The 16,333-nt window shown below is 40.9% G+C and overlaps 2 protein-coding genes and 1 long non-coding RNA gene across 5 annotated transcripts in view; 1 reads left to right on the plus strand and 2 right to left on the minus strand.

Annotated features, from left to right (window-relative positions):
* The window catches only part of gabrb3 (gamma-aminobutyric acid type A receptor subunit beta3), a 54,405-nt gene that overhangs the window by 28,672 nt on the left and 9,400 nt on the right, over window positions 1–16,333 (minus strand). The gene's annotated exons all lie outside the window — the stretch shown is intronic.
* The window catches only part of gabra5 (gamma-aminobutyric acid type A receptor subunit alpha5), a 37,346-nt gene that overhangs the window by 4,057 nt on the left and 16,956 nt on the right, over window positions 1–16,333 (plus strand). The window contains exons 2-7 of one of the 3 annotated variants that reach the window (XM_037771069.1): window positions 870–1,000; window positions 3,204–3,288; window positions 3,423–3,547; window positions 4,311–4,378; window positions 7,616–7,836; window positions 10,357–10,439. In XM_037771069.1, the coding sequence (XP_037626997.1) occupies window positions 3,206–3,288; window positions 3,423–3,547; window positions 4,311–4,378; window positions 7,616–7,836; window positions 10,357–10,439 (580 nt within the window). In that variant the 5' untranslated portion in view covers window positions 870–1,000; window positions 3,204–3,205. Of the gene's footprint in view, window positions 1–445; window positions 1,001–3,203; window positions 3,289–3,422; window positions 3,548–4,310; window positions 4,379–7,615; window positions 7,837–10,356; window positions 10,440–16,333 lie in introns of those variants that run through there. The other 2 variants (XM_037771070.1, XM_037771068.1) reach the window with 2 other exon arrangements.
* On the minus strand, window positions 13,734–16,016 carry LOC119488999. Its single transcript, XR_005207064.1, has 2 exons — window positions 14,987–16,016; window positions 13,734–14,824 (listed from the first exon to the last, which is right to left on the minus strand). It is a non-coding gene; the product is annotated as an uncharacterized LOC119488999 (long non-coding RNA).

A 16,333-nucleotide genomic window follows, 5' to 3' on the forward strand; every position in this document is an offset into this window, starting at 1 on the left:
CCTCTCTCTCTCTCTCTCCTCCTCTCTCTCTCTCCCTCCTCCCTCCCCTATCTCCTCCTCTCTCTCCATCTCTCTCCATCTCTCTCTCTCTCTTTCTCTCTCTCTCTGCTCTCTCTCTCGCTCTCTCTCTCTCTCTCCATCTCTCTCTCTCTCTTTCTCTCTCTCTCTCTCTCTCTCTCCTCCCTCCCCTATCTCCTCCTCTCTCTCCATCATCTCTCTCTCTCCTCTCTGTCTCTCTCCTCCTCTCTCTCTCCCTCTCTCTCTCTCCATCTCTCTCTCTCTCTCTCACTGTACATCCCTGCTGTTCTCTCTGCCCTCTCTCTCTCTCTCCATCTCTCTCTCTCTGCTCTCTCTCCTCCTCTCTCTCTCCATCTCTCTCTCTCTCTCTTACTGTACCTCCCTGCTGTTCTCTCTGCTCTCTCTCTCTCTCTCTCCATTTCTCTCTCTCTGCTCTCTCCTCCTCTCTCTCTCTCTCCATCTCTCTCTCTCTTACTGTACCTCCCTGCTGCGCTCTCTGCTCTCTCTCCTCCTCTATTTAATCGTTCCCGGTTCCCTCTCTTTGTATCTCTGTATCGTCCTGTGCTCGTCTTCCTCTGGATACAGACACTATATTGGATTTAGTGCAGAGGTAGCTGCTCTGTGAGCCGGCGGCTCCTCAGAGACCAAACTAAAGGATGGTCAGTCAGCACAAGTCTCTCCATCCTGCTGCTGCTGCTGCTGCTGCTGTTACTGCTGCTGCCAACAACCTTTTAATCGCTGCGGGGCGAGATAGAGCTCGCTGACAGAGGGATTATTACTCCACATCTTCCTCTCCTTTCTCTCTCTCCCTCCCTTTCTCTCTCCATCTCTCCCTCCCTCTCTCTCTCCAGTATGCGATCATTGTGCCGGATGGAGGTCTGCAGAAGAATTGATGCCAAACACTAAAGAGAGCGATCTGCGTGAGAGAGAGAGATATATCTGCTGGGAGGAGAAGAAGTTTCACTGCGCATCGTCTTGTGTGGTAAGAATCAGCTGCAGCAGAGAGATGATGGTGATGATGATGATGATATACAGGCCGGTGTGTGATAGAGACTGATAGAGAGCGTATACCCGAGGTCTGATGCTGGAGGCTAGAGAGCCGGAGGAGGATGGATGTGAGAGGAGGATGCAGCGTTACAGCATCGCTACTAGATCTATGTTCAGAGTCCAGCTGTGGTGCAGAGAGGAATGCAGCTGTGCTTGTGCAGATATAATATCTATATAATATCTACAGTATATATATATACAGGTAGACTGGAGGTGTCATCGACTTGTTATTGAAAAACGTTTTTATTTAGTGAAACCAAGCTGAGGCTCCTGCAGTGAGATGAGTTGTTTGTAAGAGAGAAGTTTGCATCGTCAGCTTTCTTTATTCAGACTAACATCTGGACAGATGTTGTCCTGTAGAAAACGCAGATTGCAACTACCTGGGTGCGTGCTTGCTGCATCGGGTGCTGCGATACCGTCAGCACACCTGAATCAGAAATACTTTATTGATCCCCGTTAAAGTTGCTCTTATATACCTTCTATACCTTATGTATGTATACATGTACCGAGCTATGCAGGAATGGAATTTACTACTCACACATATCGCACAAGAAAACAGTCAAATATAATTAAAATTGTTAGTAAAACATCATCTTTTAATTAGAGACAAATTGTGTGTCTATATAATATAGTGTGATGTTGATGGTCTGATGATGTGGAGGCGGTCTGAGGTGTAAAGGGATATTTTTGATGTAGGCTACTTACTTCTTGTAGGATGGATGATATGATTTGAGATTATCTGAAATTAAAGTCACAAATTTATAAGAAAAAATTCTGAAATTTGCAAGAATATAAAGTCGTAAATTTACAAGAAAAAAACTCACAAATGTGTGAGATTATAAAGCCGTAAATTTATGAGAAACATACTGACATTGCAGCGTAACAGACTATTTCAGATTGTTTCTGATTGTCAGCAGCTCGTCTCGTCTGAGTGGGTTTCAGTCTTGTTCTGTTTTATTCTGTATTGTTGTGTTATATTATTCTGTATATGTTATATTATATTGTCTCGTCCTGTTTATTCTCACACCGTCACATCATCAGTGTGTTTGAGGACCTCAGGAAGAAAAGATGCTGCAAGGCTGCAGCTACTAAACTAAACTAAACTAAACTAAACTTATATATAAGCATAAAGAAATATAAGAAAAATAGAAATAAATTATTATTTAAAATGCAAGTTATGTAAATAATGTACACAATATATGTACAGCAATATAAATAAATAAGAAATATAAGAAATATGTACAAATATGTGCAATATTTAACCTTTATGTAAACAGGTAAATAAAAGATAAAAATGAAATGTACAGTATTAATGCCAGAGTATTGCATGGTTTAAGTATTATTATTATTATTATTATTATTATTATTATTAATAATAATAATAGGAAATGTCCGAAAATGTCCTACATATGTCCAAAAAAAGACTGAAAAGAAGGCCGAAAAATGTCCAAGATATGTCATATGTCTGAAAAAACAGTCCCAAAAATGTGAAAAAAACATGTCTGAAATGTTGAGTATTGCATGGTTTAATTATTATTAATATTATTATTATTAATATTATTATATTACATAAATTATTCTACATTTCAGTTCAATTAAAAATGTTTTTTATATATAAATATATATATTAATATATATATTTATATTATATAGCGTCAAATCATAACAGAAGTTATCTATAGACTGTTTTCATATACAGCAGGTCTAGACTGTACTCTATAATAATAATAAATATAAATAAAAGTGTCGTTGCTGTGCTTCTGTGATGTTAGAAGTGAAAACATTTGTGCACCTGAAAATAAAGATTTACTGATTATTTTACATTTTCCTCTCTAGTTCTGCTACAATAGAATAATTTAGCTTTAATGTGAGGTAGAATCCGTTATTGTGGTGTTGCTGTGTTGTTTCAGGGATGGGAGATGGGATGTGCTGTAATAAATACCTCTATAATAATATTATATTTACAGTAAAGTGTTTAAACGTGAGGTAGAATCCGTTATTGTGGTGTTAATGTGTTTTTTCAGGGATGGGAGATGGGATGTGCTATAATAAATACCTCTATAATAATATTATATTTACAGTATGTTGCTTTAATGTGAGGTAGAATCCGTTATTGTGGTGTTAATGTGTTGTTTCAGGGATGGGAGATGGGATGTGCTACAGCTCTGCAATGAGCCGTCTGTTGGTCTGTTTCTGGCTTGTGAGCATCACCTGCCGTCTGAGGTGAGGAACTGACTGCTGCTGTAACTGAACACGATGATTCACCTCTCACTGAATATATAGAAAACACAAGATGTAAATCAGATTATATTATAGGAGTTGTGTGTGTGTGTGTGTGTGTGTGTGTGTGTGTGCAGCCTCTCTCAGGATGTAACTGGAACTCCCAAAGAGGCCGAGTTAAATGACAACATCACCATCTTCACCCGCATCCTGGACGGACTGCTGGACGGGTACGACAACAGACTGCGTCCTGGACTGGGAGGTATAGGACACACGAACCTCGACACCTTCGACTGATTAAAGTAGTCACACCTTTCTACACAAAGCTCCGTACTGTAGATGCAGATGTTTGGATGAGAGATTACAGCTCTCACTGCTCTGCACAGCAACATCTGTCTTCTGCTGACTCCAGAGCAGGAAAACGTGTCTGTATTCATGAAGTGTTTTGACAAAGAGGCAACGCTCAGCTGTTTACGCCTCCTCTAAGTATGATTTAACGTCAGCGTGAACACACGGCGGAGCAGACAGAGAGCCGCTGTGACCTTGAGAGAGTCATTATTCCTGTCGTTCATAACGCTGCAGCTCTATTGTTCTCTGTAGAGGAAACAGGAAACAGCTGAGAAGTTCTGGAGAGGAGAGGAAATGTTTCTGTTCTATGAAACAGTAGAATGTTTAGATCATTACAGACTATTAATTAATTATGCATCATGAACTCTATTTGGACCTATTAAAGTACAGATGTTGCTGCTAACACTCAGTCTGTATCGCACTGGTCCTGCAGATGGAAACGGCTGAAAAATGTCAAAACGATGATGTAAAAATGACGGGAAAGTGTAAAAAAAAAAAAAGCAGAAAAAAGTAAAAAGAAAGCTGAAAAATGTCTGAAAAAGGCCGAAGAAAGGTTGAAGAAAAGTCAGAAAAATATCCGAAAAATGTCCAAAACAATTCCGAAAAAATGCCAAAAAAAGATGAAGAATCTGTGAAACCTGTTCACATGACTGACAGTATTCTCTCTATCGTTACAGAGAAGGTGACTGAGATTAAAACCAACATCTTTGTCACGAGCTTTGGTCCCGTCTCCGACACTGAAATGGTAAGAAACTCCTTTATTAAGTTACATTCTCAACTTAAACTAAATATTATAACACAAGCCTTCCTTTATCTATAGATAAGTTCTAAAAGTCTGCTAAACTTTCTTTTACAGGCCGTTATGTCAATCACAATAGAATTATGTTAAACATTAATGTAAAAATGACGTAAATGTATTAAAATAAGTAACTTTAATAATCCAATTAATCCACATTCAATGTATTTGTATCATGACTGATTCACCCTGATCTTTCATAATGCAACATTAATATTAAGTCCACATCAGTGGAAGGTGCAGTCACACTGTGTGTTTACAGGATGGACTGAATATATTCAAAAAGTTTCTCCTTAAAGGTCCCATATGATAAAAAAGGGAAATGTTTTTTTTATTATAAAGCAGACTTAAGTCCTATATAAATACTGTGAAAGTATCGAAACACTCAATCCACAGGGAAATACACACAGCCCGTATTCAGAAACTCTGCATTTCAAAGAAGCTGTCAGGATTTCTGCCCATTCGTGATGTCACAAATATACAATATTTAGACCCTTGACACAGATTTAAACGTAAACATTCTAAATGTGTCACAGTTTATTTCCTGGTTGCAGTGTATATGAATGTCATCAGCTGACAGGAAGTACACATGGACCCAAGCTGTTGCCTAGCAACGCAATTATGTTGCAATTCCATCGCAATTCCGTCAAAATGCACTAAAACGGAGCGTTTCAGACAGAGAGAGTAAATACAGGTATATTCAGACAGACAGTTTGAGGAAAATAAAGTGTTTTTTGAACATTACAGCATGTAAACATGTTCTAGTAGAAACACAAAATACAAGTATGAACCTGAACACGAGCTGATATGGGACCTTTAAATGAGGCTCCGTGTCTACAAACAGCTTTATACCTTTTATGAAGTTACCTCCCATAAACATGTACAGTATTTATTGGGTACGGCAGCGTATTAGGGCCTTTGTAGGTAAAAGACATCACAGAGCTGTGGCAAGGGGGATTATTCAGAGAAAACATTAGATTAAAATTGTTCATTTACAAGAAAAAAACTTTGATATTCTCAGATTTTAGAATATCTGAGCAGCGGCTCAGTCCATAGGGACTTGGCTTGGGAACCGGAGGGTCGCTGGTTCTAGTCCCCAAATGGACCAAGTACTGATTGTGAACTGGTAGCTGGAGAGATGCCAGTTTGCCTCTTGGGCACTACCGAGTGCTGCCCTTGAGCAAGGCACCAAACCCCCAACTGCTCGGGGGGCCTGTCTCATCTCATTAATGCATACAGGTCCTGTTTGTGTCAGGGATCAATAAAGTGCCTTTCTTCTTCTAAAGTGGTAAATATACAAGAAAAAACTCAAATCTGTGTGTTGTTTTCTGTTATTTAAAAGTCACTTAAGTACGACCTGGGGTAGATTAATGGACAGGCTGGTCTAGACTGCAGCCTAGGGGCCCCAGCCTAGGGGCCCCAGCCTAGGGGCCCCAGCCTAGGGGCCCCAGACTGGCCTGATTACTTTAATTATTTAAATTTGCTTCAGAGAAAAAAACAAAACTCTACCCCTATTGGCCCATAAAAAACATAAAAAAATGAAGCAGCTGATAAATGTGGGCCACATCTACCCAATCACCTTTTGACCCTGGCCCCATGATGGGACCAGGGTCAAAAGGTCAATGTGGTTTTCAAATAATACAACACTGGACAGAATAGTGACAAAATATCAGAAAGAAAATATGATCACTGAGCACAAAAACGAAAAGTACAACGGCTGAAAGAACATCAAGATCGACTGAAGAAAATCCCTAAATGAACTGGATATGTTAAGGCCGTGTAATATTCCTAGTATTCGTTTATACATGGCACTAAATGACGTTTCTCTGGTAACGTTAAAGCATGATGAGTAAGGGTGGGGGGGGCCGTATAAAGAGTGGCCTAGGGGCCCCTGACTGATGTCACGAGAACCGATACTTCGGTACCAACAAAATTAAAAAAATGTGACAGTACTCGTTTTCTTCGGAACCGAAGGTAGAAAGCGCTACCTCCGCCTCAACTCGTTGAGAAAACAAATAGCAAGAGTCGGGTATGGAAGTACTTTGCGTTCGAGGCGGATTTACATGGAGTAATAGATTCACAAAAACCAGTATGCGGTGCAGTAACGGTGCCGTCGTACTTTTCTTTCCAAAGGAGGAAATACTACCAATTTAGCAAAGCACCTCAAAGACAGACATCCAGACAATATAGTTTGTTTTAAATACTTGAAGGCTACATGCCACTGTTCTGTTTTGCAATATTAATAGACGTTTCTCTTTATTTATTACTTAAAGGCTACACGCCTCTGTTTTTTGTAATTTTCAAATGTTTTAATAAAGCAGTGTTGAATTACATAGGATTTATTGTTTTTTTAGTTTTTTTTACCTTGGTATTGAATTTGGTATCGAGAATCGTGTAAATTCACTGGTATTGGTATCGACTACTAGATTTCTGGTACCGTGACATCCCTACCCCTGACCACCTTAATCTGCCACTGAGTATGACGCCGTATCGGGGCCATAATAGGACAAACAAATATAAATTATGGAGCCGGGGTATAATATTCCATAATATTTCTGAATTTCTGAGATTAAAATCACAAATTTACAAGAAAAAAATACCTCACAAATTTTACGAGATTATAACGTCATAAATTTACAAGAAAAAAACGTGGATATTCTCAGATATTAAAGTGGTTAATATATGAGAAAAACATATCACAGATTTACGTGAAAAACTCAAATGTGTACGTTGTTTTTCTCTGGAAACGGTAATGTTTCTTCAAAGTTTGGATGCTGATGATAATCTGGTGATTCTGGGCTAAAAGTTCCTGATTGATAAATTCAATTGCAAAGTATAATTTGATGAGGTCATCCACTGCAGGAATCACACACGACAAGCGGTGGCGTCTCTGGTGAGATGAGGTTGATCAACCTTAAAAAGTAAAGCGATGTGGGTCCTTGTAAAAAACAAACAACAAAAAAAAAAGAATATTCAGTTTTTTTCTCATAAATTTATGAGTTTAATCTCAGAGAATATCCAAGTTTTATCTTGTAAATTCTGAGTTTTGTCCATAGATTATCCCCCCTCCCCTCCCGCGGCTCCATAATTGATGTGTTTTCTATCTATAACGGCCCTAATACGCTGTCATAATTGGGCTAATCAGTTAACGAGTGTTTTAATGTTAACCTGTTCTTTTCTCCGTAGGAATACACTATCGACGTGTTCTTCCGTCAGAGCTGGAAAGATGAGCGGCTCTGCTTCAAAGGTCCGATGGAGATGCTTCCTCTGAATAACCTGCTGGCCAGTAACATCTGGACTCCCGACACCTTCTTCCTCAACGGGAAGAAATCCATCGCACACAACATGACCACGCCCAACAAGCTGCTGAGGCTGAAAGACGACGGGACGCTGCTCTACACCATGAGGTAACCTCAGCAGGGTCAACAGCTCCGCTCCAACTAAAACACTGAATCATAAAGGAGGTCTACATGTAGAACCTGTATCTACACCATGAGGTAACCTCAGCAGGGTCAACAGCTCCGCTCCAACTAAAACACTGAATCATAAAGGAGGTCTACATGTAGAACCTGTATCTACACCATGAGGTAACCTCAGCAGGGTCAACATTTATCCTCCAACTAAAACACTGAATCAGGAACGAGGTCTACATGTAGAGATGTTCTGTATCTACACCATGAGGTAACCTCAGCACGAACAACATTTAATACTTCAATCAGTCCCACAACTAAAACACTGAATCAGGAACGAGGTCTAAACATGTTGTGTGATCAGTTAGAGGTGACTAAACACCCATCAGCCTGTAGTACTATAGTACTGTAGTACTGTACTACAGTACTACAGCAGTACAGTAGTACAGTACTATAGTAGTACTGTAGTACAGTACTACAGTAATACAGTACTGTAGTACTGTATTACTGTAGTCCTGTTACTGAGGTAATGTGATGTTTTGTGAGACCTCGGCTGCACCAACAGCCCACACACTCGTACTACATGTGTCTCAGTGGTGCAGCGATGCGTCATCATGTTGTCCTCATACTGATACTGGAGGTCCTCCTCCTCCTCCTCCTCCTCCTCCTCTTCCTGCTCCTCCTCCTCCTCATCCTCCTCCTCCTCATCCTCCTCTCCTCCTCTTCCTCCTCCTCCTCCTCCTCCTCTTCCTCCTCCTCCTCTTCCTCCTCCTCCTCCTCCTCTTCCTGCTCCTCCTCCTCCTCCTCTTCCTCCTCCTCCTCCTCCTCCTCTCCTCCTCCTCATCCTCCTCCTCCTCCTCTTCCTCCTCCTCCTCCTCCTCTTCATCCTCCTCCTCCTCTTCCTTCTCCTCCTCCTCCTCTTCCTCCTCCTCTTCCTTCTCCTCCTCCTCCTCCTCTCCTCCTCCTCCTCCTCCTCCTCATCCTCTTCCTTCTCCTCCTCCTCCTCCTCTCCTCCTCCTCATCCTCCTCCTCCTCCTCCTACTCCTCCTACTCCTCCTCTCCTCTTCCTCCTCCTCTCCTCCTCCTCCTCATCCTCCTCCTCTCCTCGTCCTCCTCGTACTCCTCCTCCTCCTCCTCCTCCTCCTCTTCTTCCTCATGCCGTGATACTCCACCAACAACAACATCACACAAACCTTCACTCTGACTCCATGAACTCTCCTCCTCCTCTTCATCTACTGTACGGTAGAGAGTATTTAAATGTTGTGTCTGAGCTGCTATAGAGTCTAAAGTACATCATGTTTTCATGTTTTGTTACTTAAAGGTCACTTATGTAAGTCTGACTTCGTATCAGGGACATGGTAGGTACAAAAAAATAGGTGTAATATTCCAGAATATTTCACAATTTCTGAGATTAAAGTCATAAATTTATATGAAAAAAATATTTTTTTCGAGATTATAAAGACATAAATTTACAACAAACAAAACTTGGATATCCTCTGAGATTACAGTCACACATTTACAAGAAAAACTCACAAATCAGTGACATTATAAAATCATAAATTTATGAGGAAAAAAACTTGGATATTCTCTGAGATTACAAAGTCAAACATTTGGAAAGTAGTGGAGTTCAAAACTGCGGTAACACCAGCCGCCTTCTGAATGAATGAGGGTCCTGAAAGATACATATGAAGCATGTCTTCTTCTATGGTGTTCTCAAGGTCTTGGTGTCTTAATGTGGTATTTTGGAGGGATTATTGATCATTTTTATCAATTCTCCAGTGGTTAAAAATGGTTAAATGTAGCACCAAATCTGTGGAACAAATGGTATCAACTCAAAAACTGATCCCAACTAGGATTAGTAATAAAGTTTTGTGGGTTTGAACGCTATCTGGCTGCACAGCTACAGTTTGTAATGACTGACGGCTGCTGGTTGTTACGGGCTGTTGAATCTGCAGCAATACATCATATATTATAAGACTGTATGATGGACTTTTAGTTAATGATAGTGTCTGTTAACTAAGGCTGTGAACGTTGGAGGAAACAGTAGAATATTTCCCTCTGAAGTGTTGCAGAGTAAAAGTAGAAATCAGCTCCTGGTATTACCTTGTATTAGGATATCATGTGTAGACTATTACATGTCTTCAGTGTGTATTCAGACTGGTGATGATCAGTGAGTCCAGCAGAGGGCAGCATCAGATCAGGTTGTGTAGAGTTCAGACAGTAGAGACTACAGGAGCTCTCTGTGGTTATTGGTGCTTTATCGCAGCTCTACAGGAGGTGGCAGCAGAACTCCACCAGATCATCCTCCTCTGATTCCTCTCACGAACCTTTCAGAGAGCTTTAGTGCTGCACACAAACAGCTGCATCCTCATCACGGCGCCCTCTGGTGGCTCACTGACACTAACGAAGACAGACGAGGGCTCTGATTGGTTAATTAAACACAAATGAAACTAATTATTTATAATAAGAGTTGATGATGATGATGATGATGTGTAATTTTGCTCTCTCTCCTCTAAGACTGACGATCTCAGCGGAGTGTCCCATGCAGCTGGAGGACTTCCCCATGGACGCCCACGCTTGTCCCCTTAAATTTGGAAGCTGTGAGTAAAAACGCCTTTAATGCAAACAGCTAGTAAATAATACAGGAGGAAAGAGCTTCATCTCCACCAGCAGACACACCGGTAACCCTCTGAGACCCACAATACACCTGTTCTAGTCTTCTTTAGGGGGGTCCAGGAGGTCTTTAGGGGGTCGAGTGGGTCTTTAGGGGAGATAGCAGGGCAACAGTAGATGTCACATAGAAGTGGTGAACATCATCTGAAAGCTGGAACCTGAAGATTAATCTGAGATGCAGCTCAGCACTGAGGGTCAAGTTGTTTTAGTCATTAATCTAGAAGTATCTGATGATCATCTTCATGCTCTGTTATGTCTCAGAAGTTGTTGCAGCAGTTGTTGGGTTGATACCATTTGTTCCACAGATTTGCTGCTAAATTTAACCATTTTTTTACCACTGGAGAATTGATAAAAATGATCAATAATCCTCCAAAATACCACATTAAGACACCAAGACCTTGAGGAACACCAGAGAAGAAGACATGCTGTGATTTGGGATCAAAAACTTTTGACATTTTGTTAGATTCCTGCAAGAATTCCATTTTTCGGCGATTGGATGGCGAGCACTTGTGTGTGTAAACTGCTCAGAAACCTAACTCTTGGTCTGTGTTTCTTCTCTCCAGGTGTGGCTGTTCTCTTGATTGGGAATCAATCAAGAGAACAGCCACACCTGGAGAGAAGGGGGCATATAACAATCCCGGACGAGCCCCCAAATTATGTTCGACCTGGTCAACGAGCTTTTCTCGGGGTCGTAACACCAGGTGTGTCTGACAGCCTGTGTCCCTCCGGTGCAGAGCTATTGTTGTAGTGGCGGCGGCGGTGCAGGATTCAGCCGTGCAGCCGCTGACACTCTGCTCCTGATGAAACCATTAATCATGTCAGAGCTGCTCGGCTGCAGCCTGCACCGCCTCAGCTACACTTAATGGGAAATATCTCATCAGACCTACATTCACCACCAAGGTAACCTTTAAAAAGCCAATCCTCACACCGTGCACACGCAGCTCAACAACCACGCCTCTGGCCTCCCTCCGTCACCGCTAAGCCCGTCAGGTCTCCTCTCAGCTCCAGAGGAAACAGGGATATCTGGGGATCTCCTGTCGTGTCAGTTTAAGATTAACTCTGAGGTCTTCCCTGTGGCTGACGTATGGAGGCTAATCTCAACACTCTCTGGGCTCAGAGAGTCACAGAGTCACAGGATGCTGCTGCATGCTGCGTATCATTAAGCCACGCCCACGCCTGCTTCAGTCACCTCCACCCCCCTGCGGAGGAGGATAATCACAACTATCTGATGTAACTGATCAGTTGCTTCAATTAATTATAGCAGCTTTAAATAAGGGAATCAGAGTCACTGAGATTACAGGTGACTCAGATCAATTCACTTTATTTATACCTGAGAAGGTGATTATAACACAGACACACACGATTAACAGGAGAGGAAAGAAAAGGTTTTATATGTATTTAAAAAATAATAATAATAACCTGACCCTCCAGATGGTTTGTTCCTCAGAACACATCTGAGACGCTGTCATTGGAAACTATTTAGAAAAGGGCAGGTGATTGGATGAACCATCTGTCAATCAAACTCTTGCTGAAGCCAGTCAGGAGAAGAGTGAAAGCTTTCAGTCGTGTCCTCCTCTCCACAGATAGAAGTGATGCTATCGCAGCTACGCTAACCCTTCAGGAGACGTCATTGTTCTTTAAAACGAACAATCGCCGCTCCGTGTCGTCACACTTACACCTAAGTCCCGCCCCTAGCGGCCTGTAGCTCCTCACTGATTGGCCCGTAATCTGGCTTGCAGACCAAACACATTACTTGGAACCTGACGAGATGGATTTTCGTGTGTCATTTGCAAGGTTATAAATAATAACGCCCTCCGAAATAAAATCTAAATATTGTAAAACAGATTTAATATTTGACTGAGGTGGTAAAGTTTGATAAAAGTGTGATGGAATCAGAACTTTGTGGATAAATCAGGATGATCATCGAACATCGTGGACGGAAACGACAAGAATTCACATTTTCTTTTTGCCAAATTTCTGGAACTTTGGTTTATATTTGTGCAACATTTGGACGGAAACCTGCCCACTTTTTTCTTTTTTATCATTAATCTTTTCATTATCTTATTATTTCTTTATTTCTTAAATTTTTTCTAATTTATCATAATTTTTACTTTTTCACAATAAAATATATAAACATTGTAGGAATGGTTTAAGTATGAACAACATCATATGTAAGCAAATGTAAATTTAAGTTAAGTCTGGCGCTCCTGCAATAAAGTAAATTGAATATAATATAAATATAAATAAGAATATTTAATCGCGATTAATAGCATGGTTGTCCATAGTTAACAATCTCAGAAAGATTGATTGCGTTAATAGGGCTGTCAAAGTTAACGTGATAATAACACGCTAACACAAATTTGTTTTAACTCCGAAATTTCTTTAATGCAACCTATGATGTTTAGGTTGTAGCGGCTCAGTTTTAAGCTTTAGTGAAGATCCTGGTATCATCTGAAACTATAAAACCTGATGAATCCATCAGTACCAACCATGTCATACTAGCTGGTCATGAAGGAGTTAAATAACGCTCCAAACTAACGCTAAATGTTGGAGATGAAAAACTGTCATGTCCATTTTCAAAGGGGTCCCTTGACCTCTGACCTCCAGATCAGTGAATGTAAATGGGTTCTATGGGTACCCACGAGTCTCCCCTTTACAGACATGCCCACTTTATGATCATCACATGCAGTTTGGGGCAAGTCATAGTCAAGTCAGCACACTGACACACTGACAGCTGTTGTTGCCTGTTGGGCTGCAGTTTGACATGTTATGATTGGAGCTGATTTTTCGGATATTTTTCAGACTTTTTAAAAACCCTTTTTGCAGATATTTTCAGACATTTGTTTTCTGACTTTTTTTTGCCATTTTTTAAACTTTTTTTCAGACATTTGTCAGACTTTTTTTTTTTTTTTAATTTGTTAATTTTTTCGGACATGCTAAATCCTTATGCTAAATGCAGTACCTGTGAGGGTTTCCGGACAAACCATGTCATTGTTTTGTGTTGGTAATTGATTTACAATAATAAATATATACATACATTTACATAAAGCAGCATATTTGTCCACAAAAGCTCACAAAGTAACTAAGATGCACAAAAGGACGTACAGTATATAATGTTCATATGTTGTCATTAATATGTATTTAGAGGTATAATAAGCAGTGTAAGAGTATTATTCTACATTACAGTGAACTCACTGTATCCAACAGAAAATACAGGATGATAACTTCAGAATACGAAATACTTTATTGACCTTAAAATGATTATTAATGTTACAGTAGAGATGTGAGGTTGTAAAGAGTAAAGTTAGCAGTCCGGCTCCATTAACCCTCACTAATCCTCCGACCTGATGGACAGCACTGACCATCAGCTGCTGGCTTTAACTCTACTGTTACTGGAGCTTCTACAGGAGCGTATGTATGTTCTCCAGCTCTAGGTGGACCTTTCCTTAAAGAGACGAGCCGCTCCTCTGAGCCGCTCAGCTTTTGAGCTAATTATTAACATTTCTTTTAACCGTTTTAACCGATAGCGTTAATCGGTTAAAATGCTTAATTATTAACATCCCTACATTACACCATCAGACCGTCTTCTTGACTTTAGACATTAATATCTCCACAGTGGCTCAGCTGGTTTTATCATTCAAACTGCATTTAAAACGTCAATTTCCCTTCATTATTTTGATGGATAGCTTTTACCAATCTCTGACAATGTTAGTTTATATTAAGAGACACACATGCTCAAAACTCAACACGAGGCTGTGATCTGACTGAAAAGAGAAGAAGAGCAACAGAAGAACTTTGAGAGAACGTAACTCTGGCACAGTTCAACATGTTCCTGAACTGTCTCTCCCTCCGTTACCTTCTACACACCTGCTCTGAATGAACCTCGTTAGTCCTCCCAGCCAATCAGCTTATTCCTCTCACCTAGGCTTCACCCCCTCCTCACATTAGATCTTATTCCAGTTCAGTCTTCAGTCTAATTAACACTTTCTTTAGTCCGTACAGAAACCAAAGTATAAAAACGACCTGTTGTGATTTTATGTTTTATACATTTCTTTCCCTCTGCTTTGAGTCTTAATGCTAAGCTACGCTAATCCTAACCTTAACCATTCAAGGTCAATGCTTAACCTTAAGGCTGGTCCACACTAACAAATGTTTCAGATGTTACCATATGTGTAAAATGTGAGAGAGCCCACACATAACGACGTGTTGTGTTCAATTGAACAGTTTAGTTCCTGTAGTGTGATGAGAGAAACAGCAACAGCACACTAACTCATTCATTCATCAACAACACTAAAGTCCCACTAAAACAAATCTCACTAAATCCCTGAGATGAAACGTGACTTTAGTGAGAACAAAGGGAGGAATCAGGACCAGAATCATCTTGATTCTCGTGTAGTGTGGACCCGGCATTAAGTGATTTAATCCACAGATCTGTAAAACTGAGCTTCTCCACAAAGAATCACAGAAAACAAACGTTAACCTCACTAAATCTCTGATGATCAAACGTGACTTTAGTGTGAACAAACATGAAAGAATTAGAGATGTTAGTTTTGACTTTGTAGTGGAGACTGAGGAAGGATGGATGGATGAAGTCACAGAGACACGTTAAATAAACACACTAGCTCTGCACCGGAGGGACACAGGCTGTCAGACACAATCGATGTTACGACCCAGAGAAAAGCTCGTTGATGAGGTCGAACATATTTGGGGGCTCGTCCGGGATTGTTACATGCTCCCCCCCCCTGGTCTGTTTCTTCTCTCCAGGTGTGGCTGCTCTCTTTATTGATTCCCAATCAAGAGAAAAGCCACACCTGGAAAGAAGAAACACAGACCAAGAGTTATCCTCCATTTCTGATCTCCATCTCACCACAAAGAACGTATATCGCTAAAGAGTGAAAGTCAATAGTTCGTTCCATGTCAACATCAGCGGCCAGCAGCAGAGCTACGCTTCCGCCATTTTGGACTGAAAGCGACTACCGGACGCCAGTAAAACGTCTGCCTACAAAGAGCCGTACAAAAGCAAAACTAAATTATTTCAATTCTATTGTCATCTTCTACCGAAACGGCCTGTGTTGGAACAATAAAATATTATAAATATAATAATTGTTTTCAGTCCAAAATGGTTGGAGTTTTGTCTCTTTGCTTCTAGACTCTTTACTACTACTTTATGCTTCACGTTTAGCATTAGTTCATGCGCTGGCCGCGGCCGCCATGACGACAGCGGTGGTCGTCCTTCCTTCTTCAGTCAGCTTGGTTGTCTATTGGCTGTCGTTCTCTCCCATGTAAAGCTAGGGTTGGCGATGTTGAGAAACTAGCAAGGGGACACGTGATTTTAAAAGTATCCAACCTATAAACCCAGCTCAGTGTTGACAACTCCTCTCCAGTGAAAGTAGCAGCATGAGCTCCAAAAGTCCCTCAATGTAGAGAGAAAGAGTGTGACCCAATCCGCGTACTTCTGTACTTACACTTACTACTTTGAGTGCATAAGTGCGTTCACACTGGGAAGTACGGCAAAATGCAGTGCACTCAAAGTACCCGGATATCGTACGGTCAGATCGTTGAGTGTGGAACGCTGGACACTTTCTGCACTCAACTGTTGCCATCTTGGCTACGTAGCGGAAGGGGCGGAGCCACGACCACTATTCAAACATACGTAGATAACAGAATAAAACAATACAATACGTAAACATACCGGTGCATTTTCAGCCAACAGGAGGACACGTCGTAGGCGACGACGTTGGAAACGTAATTTCCACTCTGCTTTAATTTTTTTTCAGAAGATATTTTGGCGGGTAGCGAGCCGCGGTCAAATGTTGCGATC

Source organism: Sebastes umbrosus, chromosome 5 (genome assembly GCF_015220745.1).
Source record: "Sebastes umbrosus isolate fSebUmb1 chromosome 5, fSebUmb1.pri, whole genome shotgun sequence".
NCBI classification, from domain to species: Eukaryota; Metazoa; Chordata; class Actinopteri; order Perciformes; family Sebastidae; genus Sebastes; species Sebastes umbrosus.